The sequence below is a fragment of the Lathamus discolor genome, chromosome 15 (genome assembly GCF_037157495.1).
Source record: "Lathamus discolor isolate bLatDis1 chromosome 15, bLatDis1.hap1, whole genome shotgun sequence".
Taxonomy (NCBI): Eukaryota; Metazoa; Chordata; class Aves; order Psittaciformes; family Psittacidae; genus Lathamus; species Lathamus discolor.
In genome coordinates this window covers 3,767,989-3,784,739 of record NC_088898.1, presented here as the reverse complement: position 1 = coordinate 3,784,739, position 16,751 = coordinate 3,767,989, and the positions used below count along the sequence as shown (strand labels likewise).

Sequence of the window (16,751 nt, the reverse complement as noted above, 5' to 3'; positions counted from 1 at the left end):
GAAATGCCCAAATGCTTTGGAGAGCTTGAAGAGCCACCACAAGACAGCAGATTTAAGTCTGGGTCATGGGTGAAGGCTCAAATGTACACACCTGCCTTCAAAGATACCCAACAGCTTTTCTGAGAACAGTTCAGAGCAGTTTGAGCATCACTCTCCAAAATGACCTGTAAATCAAGACTCTGAAGGACATAGATATCACCTATATAGTACAGTGACTTTTACATAGAAACCTATCCCCTGGGAATTCCCCTCTGCAGTCTCCTTTGTAATTCTAGCTCTTAACAGTTATTGTAATACTGTAAATGTATCTGCAGTACACCAAATGCTTAGTGCAAAAATACGTGTTCACTTAATTAAGGAAAAGCCCACAGGGACCATACAGAATGTGCTATCCCCTGGCAATAACCCAGCCCCAGAGTTCAGGGAGTGAGCCTCATCAGGAAGAGCCCATCTCACTCTAGATGCTGTGCTTTCATAGCAAATGCCAGGAGCATAAACCACTCAGTTTAACCTCTGTCTGGGTTGGTTTGTTGCTTAACAACACTCTATTTTGTCCTGAGAAATTCAGCAAGCTGTCAATACAGGACTGCTGTTATATGCAAGTATACACACAAGTGCATACATTTATAGACACACACACACACACATTATCTGTAACACAGGGAAAACAACTTGGACAGACACTATGCCAGCATCTGGCCAGAAGCTTACTCCTGTCAGATAAGCAGCCTGCTCTGCATGCTCAGTGGCAGCTGCAAGTCTGCAGCACTGTAGCCGGGTCCAAGACAAGACAAAACAGGGCCTGTACTTCAAACTGTGAGCACACTGATTCTGGAGAATGAGCAGAATTGCCTCGCTATAGGTTAAAATCTGTATGAACGCTTCTCCCTCCCTTCAGTCAAGGAGAGAAATCAGCTTGGCTACTCTCTGGGCTACCCTCTATGGATGACCCACACATACTTGTTGGAAACTGTAACATTCCACACAGTTTAAAGCAAAGAAAAGGTGTAGCTGGCCATTTCCCTTCCTCTGCAGGCTTTTTCTTTCTTCTGACTTCTTTACTTGTATGCCTTTGTACAATGACAGCCAAAGGAACTTCCATCGGGCAAATACTTGAAACAATGACACATTCCCTCATTATCAGATCACACCACATAACCATTCATATTGATGTGGAACCCTGTTCTTGATTCCATCAGGCAAGGTTAGTAACAATACACCATGCAGCATCAAGCAGAAGGGGCTGGAAAGCAGGAAACTTACCTTGGCAGGTTAGGAGCGGGTGTTGAAGATGGTGCTTGAGAAGGAGGAGTTTCAGGCTGCGCAGGCTCATGGTTGCGTGGAACTCTGCCCATCCGGTACCAGATGCCCATGTTGTTCAACTCCCTGTGCAATCAACACAGAAGACATTAATGCCACAAGCAAATGATGCACATAAGTACGCATAAGTATGAAGCACTGACATGCTCCATGAGCACCTTGTTTAGTCAGAACCAGCCTAATCAGGGGAAAAAGCCAGGGTGGGGAGAGAAGGTCTTAGTTAATGCCTACATCAAATCCAGTAACGCTTGTGCTTATGTAAACTCTTCTAATAACAAGCTTCAGCTCTTACAGACTACTACTTAGTAATTACAGGAAAACACAGTGCTTAGCCTTGGTACAATTGAATTTAGGACAACAGCTCCTGGAGTGAGGGATACTTACCCTATGAAGGTGTACTGAGGAGGGGCCTGTTTAGATCTACCCAGGATTCGGATATCACAGATCGCTGCCTCTGTAGAATCTCGAGGGATGAATTTAATGCATAGCCTCTTCTTCCTGAAAGCTATTTCTTCTGCAAAAACAACCCAGGACATGGGGTGGTTTTTTTATGCAAGATTAGAGTATAAATGTTATTTATTGTTTCTCCAGATATTAGGGAGATAATTATGGCAGGAACTGGAGCCAAAGAACAGACATATGTCAGCAAACCAGACAGTGCAGTGCCATTCAGTGGCTGGAGAAATCTTCTATCAGGAGCAGTCTGTACACTGTGTGAGATATGTTATTAGGCACTGTGATAAACCAATACTCCCTACTACCCTCTGCAGAGAAGATAAGACATCACGTATGCCACGGCACCACAGAACAGAAATGGCAGGTGATTTTTCCACTTCCACATACTTCTCACATTCACTTTCTCTTTCCATAGTAATGTTTGCCTTACTGGCCTGCGTATTTGTGTCTAAATATTCCTCCCACAAGCATTGCCTCTAGGAACATACCTGGAAGCTGCTGACACAACCAGTCAGTTTATTCTGCCAAGTGCTTCCAAACAGCCAACCAAAGAGGAGCAGCAGGAGCAGCAGGCAGGAAAACAGAGCGCCACACGGAGTGGCCAGCAGTAAAAGCTGTCTGCTCGAGTCTCACACATCCGACGTGTCAGTGACCTCTCCTGACTCAATCAGCAAGCACTGAAATGATACTCTGCCCTGGAATCTTCATAGGGATAAACCAGATTTACAAAGCAGTAATTGCTAGGACCTCCTACGGAGCAACTGTGCTGCACTGACCTGTGTTCAGAGGGTGGATGAATCTGCTGCATGGCCCTTTCCTGCCAAGCATCACAGAACAATTTCACTTGTTTCCATGTTATCCATCAAGAAAAACTCAAGCCATCAGAGTTAAGGCTTATCTGTATAATGAATTCATGTATATGCATGCTGTCTGCACACAGATACAATCCGCATCCAGCTACAGGTCAGTCGCATGACAATGGGTGGCACTGCACACAGACAGATCTGTGGTGCTTGGAAACCACTGCTTTATCTCACCCTCGAGAGTCTCAACGTGAGCAAGGTAAGGTTTCTGTTTGTGAATGCAGGCACTTAAAAGACACAACAGAAGTCTATGGATAAGCTGAAAATCTAAAGTGCACACACTGAATGAAAATCTGGAACCAACCAACAACTACAAACAAGTGCCTGCAAAATAAAAACCCTTTGGGTTAACATGAATAAATATCCTCCAGCTTAAAAATGTGCTCTCACTTCGACAGATGGCAAGCAGCCCTGTCTCTGTAGGCTCCTCCTGTCTTGTAATCCACACCTTGGAGAAAGCAATCCATCCCAGCCTCTGAAATCTGCTGTCACACCAGCACCGACAAATGTACAGCCAGTGAGAGGTGTGTCACCATACAGCATCTGTGCATGCAGCTTTTCACTTCCCATGCTGCTTTTTAGAGATGCTAAATACCTGGATCCCTAAAGTCTAGTCTCTCCTGCTCTAAAAAACTGGGGCTTTAATTTGGAGTGCCTAAAACTGATTTTAGGAGCCCAGGGATTAAGACTTCCACACCTGGAAATTTCCTCAGAACCTAGTAAGAAGTAATGTATTTAATATATTTACTACAAGTCAACTGTGAGTTAGAGTAAGAGCACAGAAACATGTAACTCTGAACAGAACCAGTGTCTCTCATTTGACTTTCACAGAAGTACAAAGCTGACTGTTTGCTTTTTCCTTTGGTCTCTTTCACACTTGGCTAGAGTCTGCAGTCTGTAGCAAACTTGGTTTAGGAGCTGGATTCATTAATTACACATGCTTAACTAGAGTTAATTTTAAGTAAACATATTACGAACAGTCAATCGAAATGTGTTCATTCATGCTAATGGAGGCAGGGATATGCACTGCTTCATTAATACAGACAGGGCCTCTGCTTTGAAGATGGCCTGGGTTGCAATCTAATGAATTTAAATTAATTATAAAGTCCCCTTCCACCTTTTCCCCAGGACTTTCACAAAAGTTACAGCAGCTCATGGTAAGTGTCCAGCACTCCCAAGAGTGAGCAGGATAAACCCGTGACTCTTCCCCAACCTGCGTGCCCAGGAATTCTCCAGGGAAAGGAGATGAGCCAGGAGAATGGGAAATGGGCTGTAGAGCCTTTCACTTCTAGGTCACGGGTTCAAATCAGAACCAGGTCGACAGTGACTGAAAAACCACCCTCATCTGCTACAGACCCAGATGAACGAATCCCTGCAAAGCAAGAACTCCTTTCTACTCATAACTAGGCTGGATTTCATTACTGACGAGTCTGGTACCAGCACAGCACCTGAGCAGTAGCTGTATCAGCACATGGTGTCCTGCAGCCCTTCCACACTCAGCTCCAGTGGGGCTCATCCCCATCCTCCACATTGGAGGCCCAAAACACCCGATGCTGCTGCAGAGCAGAATGCTACGACCAGACGTGGTTCCAGCTGCCACTGCCACGAGGATCAGAATACACTGTTTGGGAGCTGCTGGCTTAAATGTCGCAGCAAAGTGACTTCTGCCTTGTAGAAATGAGGATGGTATTTTCCCTGGACGTTCCATTTGTGCCTTCTCTCAGCAAGGGCAAACATACCCCACCATCCTCAGCACTACCTGACAGGACATTTGCCTTCAGTTACATAAAGCTGTCATGCATGAATCCTGAACCACAAGCACATGCCCTTTCTTTCGGTATGCATTTGTGGACATCCCTCAGGACAGCAGCTCTGCTCCCACTTGGCCTAGCCCACCCTCACAAAATGAGAACATGAACTACTCCTTCCCACTCTAGCAGGCTCAGTGACAGCCAGGAAGCAGTGTTAAGAAACCCGGAAGAGTACAGGAAAAATGAATGATAAACACTGTTCCACTGCAGTCCAGGGCTGCTCCAAACATGCACATGTAACTCCAGAGCACAGCAATGCCGAGAGCATCCCTCTGCCTGGGACACTGCTGCCCACACAGGCACTGGTGGAGAGCCTGCTCCCAAAGTATGGGACTGAAAAACAGATGCAAACTTACGTGTATCAGAGGTCTCCTGGATGGGAATGAAGCCCACCGGTAAAGTGTCCTTGATATCAATGAGCTTCATATCAACCAAGACATTGCCTAAATGACTCTTTGGAGAGAGAAAAAACAACAGTTAACTATGACAATGTCACCAAATTCAAACCCAGCTTTTCTCACCTGCTGAACACTAAGACACTGTCACTGCACCTGACCACCAACTTTAAAAATGGTAAGTTGCAAGCCAACACTTGCAACTGTCTCCTCTGCAGGAACTGTGTGACAATTGACTAGGAGATACTGGACAACTGTCAGCATTTATAGATTCTTACACCTCATCCACTGCCATACTCCTGGATCCTCAGAAGCACAACCAAATTCTTCCCTTTGGAAACACAGCAGTTCAAAGTATTACCTCTGCTACCTCATCCACTCAGCAGGTCACCTTAGTTCTCACACACTCTACACCTACAATAGCAACATGACATTTCTGTGACAGTAACAGCAGAAAGCATTATGGGAAGATGGTTCAAGCAGACACAGCCAAAGTTATTACATGCATTAGCTAATTAGTACCGAACAGACATGGTTCTAGCTCCAAACACAGGCACACTCCAGAAGAGCAGGCCATTTGGAACAGAGAACTTCATTTGGAGTCCATATGAATTCTGAACTGATGCCTCGCCCTATTAATCAAGGCTTGAAGAGCTCAAAACACAATTCAGAATGACAGCCTCCACAATTGTTTAGAGACCAGATTTTCTTTGCAGTTCTCATTAAAGCCAGCACTGCTGCCAATAATCTGGATTCACGTATGGAAGAAAAACACACTTTAGTTACTGCACAGCCTTTATAAACAGAAATGCAATACAGAACAATTAAAATTTCATCCTAAGCCATCAAACCATGTCAGTGTTTTTTACTGTTACTGGTCAATAAGCGTCTTCTTTAGTTTTTATCTGGCAGAGTATTTCAGGCAAACCTCTCCTGTGATTATTACACTGAGCTATTTTATAACATATTTAAATTTGCAGCCTCTGAAATAAGGGGAGATCAGGTCTGAGTTTATTTTTTGGAGGTTCTGTGTTTCACGGTCAACTCCTCATGAGGAAGGCCACCCGCATGCATCCATCCCACTTTGGCCAGGGCATCTCAGAGCCAGCAATGCTGGATGCTGTGAAGCCTGAGTATATCAGTTACCACGGTCCTGGCACAGCAAATGGTAGATGAAGTGGTCGCTGCTGATTCATCTTTCATGTTTTATTTATCCAAACTGTCTGGCTGTGTTACATCAATGTGCAACTTTCAGCTGATCATTCCTCCATCAACAGCAGACAGGTAGGAGAGATGACCTCTGTTAAGTTTGTTAGTTGCTGAAACACTGGGAGTCAGCATCAATGCTCTGCCACAAACACAGGAGGAAAGGGCAGAAAGCCTCCCTGTTTGCAAGATGCACCATTCAGGGCCTCCTCACCATGACACTCGAATACCAGCAATGTCCTTATCTGTCAAATACTGTAAGCTGTTAAGAATGATGGTTCTGATAAAAAGACACTACAGACTGTCTCTGTTATAAACCAGGTATCTGAGGGGCAGCTGGGACCGGCAGTCTTCCCCACACACTCACTTTAATTCACTCCTCATCAATATGAGGAATGTATTCCCAAACCGTGCCGAGCAGAGGATTCATGCCAAAAGCCCAACAGGCACCGACTGAGGGTATTTACACTCTCTGGTAGCCAGCAGTTGCTACTATCCTGTAATGATTTCTGACAACCTCACATTTAAGGTAACCACAGATAAACTGAATACTCAAATCACCACAAACCTTTTTGTTTAATGCCCTCCCTGCCTATTCTGGGGCTATTACTCCTGCTAGTGCAGGTACTCCAGGATGAAAAGCACAATTATTGTCCATCTACCCCAGGAAGCAATATTTCCCATAGCTCTGGAGCTTTATTTTAATGTAGAGGCAGGCAGGGAAGCAGATGGAAAAAAGGTCAAATGCTGGAAATTGGCAGCCCCCAGCCTTCCTGTCAGAAACCATGATCAACCTCTGAGGTCGCAGTCCCTTTTCTGTTCCTGTTGTCACTGAAAGCACAGGTACAAAATGGTATCTCCATAGCCTGACAACTGAGTCACTGTGAATATCCAAAACACGACAAAAAGCAGGATTACCCACTAGATGGAGTGCATTCATTGTGGAATTAAATAGTTCCTCCACAAAAGGGGAAGTTTTCACACTGGTCTCAACCAAAAACACTGTAGAAGGCATCAGGATCTCATTACACATGGTCACCTCTCCTCCACAGAAGATGTGGGCAGACGACCACCACTAATCAGAAATTAACCAATGCTTAATAGCCACACTAGAAGATCACAAGAACACGGTGTGTACAACATGGGCAAACTTGCAAGAATCAGCACCAAAAACAACAAAGAAAGGGAAGCTAATCCGGCAAGAAAGTATCTATGATGCCCAGGATTCAGAAACTAGTATTTCCTTCATCAACACTCCCTGCAGCATTTGCTTCTCTAGGTAGTTAGAAATTCATCAGCATCATGAGCACACAGCACCCAGTGCTAAAGCAGGAAACACTAAAGTGAGGGCGTTGCTGAAATGCAAGTGTTCCCTTTTCTGCAGCTTTTATTGCGGATTTTGCCAGCAATTTCTTTCCAAGAAGAACAGATAAAATGCAAATATCCTGCCGCTGCAGTTTGCCTCCTGACTCACCCAAACTCAGTGAAGTGCCTGCCTGAATTATAATTGGCTCCATAAAATGAATTATCTTATGGGTAAGAGCATGCCAGGCACAGATGCAAATCATACAGACACTCAGCAAACGGACTTACATTTTCTTTTGAAAACGATCTCGTGAAGCACAGGTATCGTGTGACCTTGGATTTAAATAAGCCATCCTTCCAGAGGTCAGCATCCAAGCCATCTGCTGTTTGTGCAACCTGGAAAGAAGAGACAGAGGGGGAGAGGAGACATGTGAGCCAAGATAAAGTTAATATATGTGCAGTACTTCTTCCTCAGACCTCTTCTAATTAACGGTAGCCCGAACTCTCACAGCATCTCATTAGTTTCTTCACAAGGTGCAGTGCAAAGAACTTCCAAGAGAAGGTATAAAAAGAAGTTCTAAAAATGCTGTCTCTTGGGAGCCCATTGATTAAAGATGCTCTGACAAAGGCTATTCTAATGAGGAAAGAGCAACTTTGGTTACAGTTTCCAAACAATAGTTTGGGAAAGTCAGCATATCGAGGCTCTCATTACCACCCTACAGGCAAGGGCACACTGGGGCAAGCTGGGAGGAGGGTCCATATAGACAAAGCACAGAAACTGCCCAATCTCAGTATTATATTCGCAGAAGAGGCAGAGGAATTCTGGTTCTAGGCAAAAAGGCTGCTTCCAGCAGCTGGGGAAAGCCCTGGTCACTTGTGGACTTCAACAGCAGTGCTGTGTGTGACGATGCACCCTGAAAACACCCCTTTCCAATGCAACTCTATGCCCAGTTGAATCAGTGGCACACACACAGAGGGCCAAGGAAACAGACTGTGGGTCTGTCTGTCCGTCTGTCTGACCCTCAAATCACATGGTGTCCTGAAACCATGACACATGGGCACGTGCAAGACAAGAAGAGAAAGGCAGAAGATTTCACCTTTGAGCTGATCCAATGAGTGAGCACAAGGCAGCATCATGCCCAGGGAAAGGACTCTGCTCTATTAGCAGCTGGGCACTCACCCTGCACCACAAGCTGGTAAGAGCCCCTGCCACTGAAGGTTTGCTGTCAAACGAGAGAAGGCAAAGCAGCACACATAAGGGTAGCAGAAATAAGATCACCCCACCAGACTAATGCCTGACTGATAGCTCCCAACAGAAGACTCCAGAAGCACAGCTGAACTTCTGCCTAATGCTTCTCAGATGGGGGCAAACTGCTCCACTGCAGCTCTTCCAAGCCTAATCTTATTGAGTAAGACCTTGGCCCCAGAGCAGCCAGATAACAAAGAGCTGACATTTGTTGTCACTGTTTGCACCCATGTTTTGCTGAGGAGAGGCTCTGTGCAGGGCACAGGAAGCAAGAGATGCGTGCTGACAAGACCCTCCAATTATCCCAAGTACAGGAGAGAAAAGCCTGTTTACTGTCTGATCAAAGGGAGCAAAGTGCATTGGCTGCTCTTCGCATTTCAGCAACTGCTGTTTCACAAGCCCCTGCTCAGCTAAAGCCCTTGCGTGACACAGCTTTTGCAGTCAGGTTTCTGCAAAGAAACAGGAATCATTTTTAAATAGTAAAATCTGAAAACAGGATTTTGGTGGGATTTTTTTCTGCTTTATTATTCCCTGAATTCAACTGTTTCCTAAAGTGCTACTTTAGGAACATAACAAAATCCATGCACATCTCCTTCCCCTATGGTTAAGTCTGGCCTGGTGAACACATATTCAGACAACAGACTGCTTGGAAAAACTGTTGGCACGCAGGGACCCTTCACTTGGACTCCAGCCCTGTTTAGAAACTGTTTTTAGAGACCATTTCTGCTTCTGCTGAAATAGAAGTCACAGGTGACATTAACCCTGAGCGCCCTGCCTGCACATCATCCCGCTGAAGTCTTCTTCCAAGCCCAGGGAACATAAGCATGCATTAACTTGTCAGAAAACTCATGGGGAAAGAAAACAGTGCAATATAAACAGGAAACATCTTACATCATCTGCTGGGCTCCTGGAGGCAAGGAGGATCCCCACCACCTCCTAAAGCAGAACTCTGCATGGGCAGTATTGCTTTGCAATGGCAGAGTGCCCTCGGTGGGGCAACACAGGAGGGGAGCTGGCCTGGAAAGGCCAAGGCAGACCTGTCTATCCTGTGCAGCCTCAGCTCATCAAGTGCTCTGCTTGGCTAAGAGACAAGTAATGTGTGGGACGGAGGACATGGCACGCAGCACCAGGACCCAGTGCCCCAGGCACAAGGAATGGTCCTTCTTAGGAGCTGACAAAGACATTCCTCAAGCATGTGCTACAAACACCAATGGTACAGAACCATCCCTGCTCCAACAGGGCCCTGGGTGAACAGCATGCTCAGGCTCTCGCCCCAGAGCAAACCCCACATGGAGCTGACATTCAGCCTGCAGCAAGCAGTGTGGCTGCACGGGAACCACACCTCTCTCCTACCCCAGGCTCCCACCTCTCCTCCCTTTCCTCCCCACCCATATGCTCAGTCTTGCCAGTTTGGGCAGATTTTCAGGAATCTAACTTCAAACACACTGTACATTTTGGCAAAATCAAGTCTTTGGTGCTTCAGCTGTTAAAATACCTGGCTAGTCAAGACAAGTCGTTTTCTAAACAGACACAAAGGCAGTGGAGGTTTCTAATTGAATGACTGAGGGAAAAGATCTCTGACCCATTTGCCAAGCTCCTGCTGGGTCTGGTCCCCTGGGCTCTGCCACACTGCCATCTCCAGCTGGGCAGGATGCCTGGACCTGGGCTCCGTGTGAACCTGGCTCCATGTGAACCTGGGAAACAGACAGGGACATCCCCAGGGCATTTAACTTACACCTGGGCTGAAAGCACCCATGCCTTTGCTTGTTTGCTTTAAAGAGAAGCAAGGGCAAAAGGAAGGAAAAGAATATGCCAATGGCTGGTTGTTGGAGAAAGGACATGAACAAAGAGGAAGTTAGGCAAAGTCTATAAATAACATCACGGTCTCAGAGAGAACTGGATACTTCACGATCACAAAACTCGAATTATTAGTGAAACTACATGATCTCAAATTCATCACTAATTAGAGGAAATACTTTCACATGCAACTCTGAATCCAGTTGTGGAACTGAATGCTGCAGTATGCTGGAGCAAAAATGCAAAGCAATCAGATCCCTATGGGGACAACAACATCCCGAGAGAAACAGGGATTTCAGGAGTACACTTTCAGGATAGAGTTGCCACAGCTGCCTTCATCAAAGCTTTAGACCCTAAAGTAACAATCAGCTGTTGGTGTCTCATTAGGGAAACAGAAGAGGAAACACAGCCCAGAACCGCCCAAGTCCTCACGTTGCCCACGTCTCAGAACATGACTTTCTCTACTGCACTGAGAAGGGCACTTCTGCATACTCGGCTTCATGCCTTCAGGTACAGCAGACTTGAGTTCCACAGAGGTCACAGGGAAGTGACAACCCTGCATACCACACAGTGGTCCACAGCCCAGACTCATGCAGAGGAGCCTCCTTACCAGACTTCCAGGCAAGAAAAGTAGCCCTGCATGCCACTATCCTTTGGGTCTGGATACCAGGACACCCTGTTACATCAGGGTGGCACCCTGAGCGGCTACAGTGGAAAAGACACTGACCATGGCTGGAGCTGGACTGTTGATGTGCCATACACAGCTGAAGTGTGTGAAAGCTGTGCTTAGGGTAAGACAGCTGCAGAGAGCAGGCACTTCCCCACGGCCTGCAGCACAGACTGCTGGCCCCAAGGTCAGAGGAGAGCTCTTTGTAAACAGAGGAAGGCAGAAGAACCAGAAGAAAGGCAGCCTCCTCTCTGTACCCCCCAGGAGAGAGCGACCCACATTTGCAAGCATTATTACAACACCACTGTAATTGGATTAAGCCACAGGAAGACTCTTTTATCTTGCTTAGTTTAAACTGCGTTAGCGCTGGAGCTCCCTATTAAACCACAGACAGGCTATCTGGGGTGAGCGCGCTCTCTGCCCAGTCATTTAAACAGAATGCAATTCTGTTATCACAACTCTCACATTGTCCCATGCTCCTTTATCAGGGTAAGCAGCTAATTACACAGCCTGGCTCACACAGGTAATGAGCACTCAGAAAAATGCAGTAAATGCAAAAAACCTTCCAGGTCTTTAAGCAGCCTTTTCACAATTCCCTCCCTTGTGCCCCTACTTCAGCCTGATCCATTTTCTTCTTTCTCACACTGAACTGGGTATGCAACGATCCAGAGCTGAAAAGGTTGAGCAACGCCTCATGTTAACTGGATTCCACTCCCAACCACACAAGCCATGCAACTCTGGAAACCCAAGGTGGATGTAGCACAGTCAGGGCAGGATACACACAACAGTGAGCAGAATGACTGCAGGCCAAACATTTCCATATAGAGCTATGCAAGGTCAGTATTTTAAGGTATTTCACTGTTTGGGACACTAATCTATGCGAAGAAAAATCATGCTGTTTGTTACACAGCAACTAATCCATGGAACAACCAGCTGTTAAACAGTGACCTCCCTTTATGCATTCACATACTCATCTCTGCTGTATCCAGCTGCCTTTTCCTGCTGCCCAACATCCTGCCAAAACTTAGTTTAGAGGTTTGCATTCTGTCCATCAAAATTATCCCTGCAATTTCAGCTGGATGTGAAACTCTTTGCTTCCCATTCTGGAGCTTCTCATCATCATTGTGCAGTGCTGATATGTGGGATAAAACAGCTGATGTGGGATCCATTTACCCAGAGATACAATTTGTGCAATACTTAAGACTCCTTCAGGATGAATGTTACTAGGATTATTAAATTTGCATGCCACAGTGGCCAGCTGTTTCTGAAAACCCATCCTCCAGGTAATTATGCTCTTCTGGAGTGGCATAGATGAAATAGCACGATTGCACCCACAAACCTCCACTGAGGGAAAGCACTAAGTACTGTGGGCTGAGAGGTGGGCAGCTGGACCTCAAATTACTTCTTAAAGGACACATCTGAAGGCAAGCCCTCTCTGGAAGAGATGCTGTTCCCAGCCTCATTAGTGTAGAACCAAAGCATTAGCAATGGCAGCTGAAACAGCTCTACTTACAACATCATAATCTGTAGGTGCTCGGTTCCGGGATGCAACCACACCAACACCTGTGATGGGATCCATCGGCAAGTCAGGTAAGGCATCGGAGAGGTCTCGCACTTCAGGCATTATGGACTGATCCTGAAAGAAAGGAGCAGAATTAAAGGGCTGCTCATCAGAACACCCCAGCAGAAGACAGCACCAAGAGAGCCTGCATGCATGCCACAGTGCCTGTGCTGACACACCACAGACTGCCAAGTTAAACAAGGGATTAGGCCAGACACACCTTCTGCACTTTCATTTGCTTTTGATAAGAGGGTACATTTGTGCAATGCCCAATAGGTTTGGAATTTGGGCCTGCAGCCTCTTCTGAGATTAATTTTGTTGCTTCCAAGATGCTTAGCATGGGCTGGTCTCCATCTAGCAATGATGGGAAAACCCAAGCTCATTCCCTTCCCTTCCAAACAGAGGGCAAATTTCATCCCAGATAAAGCATCTCTATTTCAAGCAGCAAGAAATCTGCTCCTAACAGCTTGATTGGGAGGGTCCCCATCCACTACACGTGTTACACACACTGGGGGTTCCCCCACAAGTCTTCAGTCCCACGCACCCTCCTGAACCAGACCATTATCATGTAGCAGCACAGATGTATCTGGCGCTGTACGCAAAACTGCACTTGCTGCAGAGAGCCTCAGCACCAGGGAACACAGATGAAGCAGCATGGGGTGGTCTGATGCAAAGCAGAAAGAGGCCTTGAAGAGGCCTGAGCATCTTCCAGGAGAAGGGACACATCACCAAGTACTTCACAGGAAGGAGATACGCAACGCGGGATAGAAGCAGGTAAGACCAACCAATTCTGGAGAGATGCTGTTGCAGGAAGCAGGAGGAGAAGACAAGAGAGCTGCTGAAACAACTTGTTGAGGAGGATGAGGAAAGGTGCCACTGCCTCAGCACGTGGTCTCCTGCAGAGGCAGCCAGTCAGGGCAAGTCTTCTCCAGCTTTCAGGCAGGAATGCCCCAGGAAACCGCCCCCCACGCACCCCAAGATAAAAGGGCAGTGCTTTGTGTAAACAAGCATCACTGCTGCGCAGCCAGACAAGCCGTGAACCAGAGCTACCTAATTCAATTCCCTCCTCAGAGCAATCAAACCCCAGCATTTCGAGGCCATGTAGACAACTGGTTACTTACTGCTTCTAGAAAAGGCAGAGGTGAGTGCTGGTGCCAGTGGGACCTGGGTTTACACTTCACAGTGCCCAGTCAGAACAAACATCGTGCTGCAGGCAGTAAGAAAGAGCAAGTCTGGGCCCTAGGTAAATAATAATAATGTCACACGAACAGCCAGACTACCTGAGGAGTCCAAAACAGAAGCTAGGAACTGGTAATGGCAAAACTACTATTGCTGATGAACCAAACCCAGTGGAAAGCTCTGCCTGTGCTGCTCCACCGGCTCATCCAGATGCCTTGCAAATAATCCAGAACCCACTGCCTAAAACGTGAAGCACTGAGCAAACAAAATGTGAACTTAACAAAGAACTTACAATCTGTTCTTCATACAGACACACATTTTCTGAACCTTTTCCAAGTCACTCTCAATAATGTGATGACTTGTTATTACACATTGGGAGGAGCTGGGAGATAATGAATGCTAATAGGAGCTTCTCTTAAGCCATTTTGCACTGAAATCCAGGTAAGTGACGATATTCCCCAGCACACTAAGAACACCACAAGGCAGGTTCCAGCACGGCTGCAAGGAAGCAGATCTGCTTCTCCAGCCTCCACCAAACCCACCCTGACCAAGCGCTGCCTTGCTCTGCAGAAGCAAGGGGAGCATGGGCAGCTGGGATGGCATTGACACCTCAGGGTGGGAAGCAGGGGGGCTGTGCCCCCTCTCTCAAGCCCTGGGAGAGCCCAGGCACACACAGAGCATCCGGTACTCCCTCCTCTTCCACAGCAGTGATGGCAAGGATGGGGCTTATGCTGCTGAACACCGCCCTGGTAGGATCCTGAGCAGCAGCAGTGTTGGCTTGGGAAAGGATGAGGACGGAGCCCTGGGAGTCCCTGGCACCACTGCGGGAGCAGGGTGGGTGCCTCTACCCGCAGCCCAAAAGCACCCTGACCTCGGCAGGAGGAAGGGGGGATGTTTGTGGGAGCTGTCTGCGGTCCCTCTCAGAGCAGCAGGAGGAGGAGAAATTAGCATCAATCCTCACTTTGTGCTGGCTCACACAAAGCCCCTCTATGGCAGCGGCAGCGGCCAAGCACAGAGAATGGGGCTTTCTGCCTTGAGAGGGCAGGGGGTGGAAGCCATGGGGCAAGACACAATGCAGCACTGGTGCAGGGCCTGGAGCAGCACCCCACTGCAGCAAGGGCTGAGCTCCCCATAGCCACCACTGCTGCGTGCAGTGAGCCTGGCACCCTCTTCTGCCTTGTGCTCAGGCCTCGGCTGTGCCCATGGCCAGAGAGGATGGGCAGGCAGAGAGCATGTGCACACAAAACAAACCTCCAGGTCTCCAAGCAGTGCAGAGCACCCTGCTCTGCAGCACTCAAAGACGGCTGGGCCTGTGTCTGGCCACCACAGTGCAGCAAGGCTCTGCAGCAGCTTCCTGCTGTGCGGGTGGCATGGAGGATGCATCTGGAACAGATATGGAGCAGCAGCAATCGGTTTGCACACTCGGGTAAATGTTTTTGTGAACTCTGCACAGGTCAGAGGGGAGTCTATGGCTGGGCAATCATACAGACGATTAGTTACATTGCCCTTCTCCCCCAGGGCGCCTGCAAAGTTTGGTTTTTTTCTATCATGCCTTTGAACTTAGAACCAAAAAGCAAACAGTGAGAGAAAAGATTAAATTAAGGAGCAGGATTCTATAAATACTCCTATTAGACAGCTTGTTATTTTAATGAAGCTCTCTTTAAACAACACAAGTTTGACCTAAATGCACAACTAACATCATGGTGGCTGAGAACTCAAACCAGCCGACCAGGAGATGGCCTGTCCCCACCCTGTGCTCAGCCGAGCTCTGCTGAAGGGCCCTGTGCCACTCTGCTCACAGGGGGGTTATTCTGGGAGCAGCCCAAAACAATTACAACATTTTTCCTACCAGTTGGGAGCATGCTCCCTGAAAGTCATTCCCAACTGCAGGGCCACATCCAGCAAAGGGAAACCGGATGCAGGCTCTGATGCAGGAAGAAGTCTGTGGGGCCACTCAGACAAAGCCAGCAGGGAAAGGATGTGGCTCCACCAGAGAAAGTCACTGTGCATCCTGCCAGCCCCAGTCCTGAGCAATGCACGGCAGAGTGGTGTGGGATGGCTGCAGTACAAGATGCAGAGAACATATGGCTTGACACGCAGCCACCACACTGCTGGCTTTATCCCAAATGCCTTCTGTCCCCCTTGAACTGGCCATGCTGCAAAGCAGGAGACAAAGCAGGAGACTAGGGATCTTGATGCCCAGCTGTAGGAGAGACCTTCAGAGCCTCTGCCTCAGCCAAGGCCCTGCTTTATTGTCTTTGCCCCTTCCTGCCCAGAGTCTGCAGCACCACTTGCTCTGTGTGGCACCAACTGAGGTGTGGCCAGACCCAGACCAGCCCCAGCCTCTGCAGGCATGAGGTACAGTGCCCATCCTGCTCCCCCATCCTGCCATTCCCCAACTCCAGATGCTGCAGCCTACAGAGCAAGCTACCAGGTACAGGCAGGGAAGAAGAGCAGAGGAAGTGCATGCAGCAGGCAGTGACATTTAATCAGGAAGCCACACATGTGCAGCCCAGCCAAGGTCTCGGTTTAACCTGTCACCACACAATGCTCACCAGTGCTCCACTCTGAGTCCTCCTGCTGTGAAGTACCTACTTCCAACAGGCACAGCGTGTCTGCTCCCTAGGAGATGTGTAACACAGGGCCCGTGCTGCCCTGGCAGTACAAAGCCCTGTGCCAACTGGCAGCACAGCTCCTCGTAGCTGTCTCAGCACCCTGAGCCTTGTACCCTTTGGAGACAGCAAAGCTGAGGGCAGCTCATCACCCCAGAGAGTGCTGTCTTGCAGCCCATGCCCACAGTCACACACACCTCCCCTTCTCACAGCACTCCCAAGACTGTTTGTGTCCTTCTCACTTGCTCTCACCCGTTTTCTTGCTAGCTCATCTCTGCTTTTATGTGTTTATCCTAGGCATACTTTTCTGCTGGTTCCACTGTCTGTTTCAAG

The 16,751-nt window shown here is 47.7% G+C and overlaps 1 protein-coding gene across 6 annotated transcripts in view; it reads right to left on the bottom strand.

Moving 5' to 3' along the window:
- The window catches only part of MVB12B (multivesicular body subunit 12B), a 58,021-nt gene that overhangs the window by 38,587 nt on the left and 2,683 nt on the right, over positions 1-16,751 (bottom strand). For 5 of the 6 annotated variants that reach the window (XM_065695320.1, XM_065695317.1, XM_065695321.1 and 2 more), the window contains exons 2-6: positions 12,580-12,702; positions 7,645-7,752; positions 4,807-4,903; positions 1,705-1,834; positions 1,264-1,386 (exon numbers count right to left, since the gene is read on the bottom strand). In XM_065695320.1, the coding sequence (XP_065551392.1) occupies positions 1,264-1,386; positions 1,705-1,834; positions 4,807-4,903; positions 7,645-7,752; positions 12,580-12,702 (581 nt within the window). Of the gene's footprint in view, positions 1-1,263; positions 1,387-1,704; positions 1,835-4,806; positions 4,904-7,644; positions 7,753-12,579; positions 12,703-13,748; positions 13,867-16,751 lie in introns of all 6 variants that reach the window. The other variant, XM_065695319.1, reaches the window with a different exon arrangement.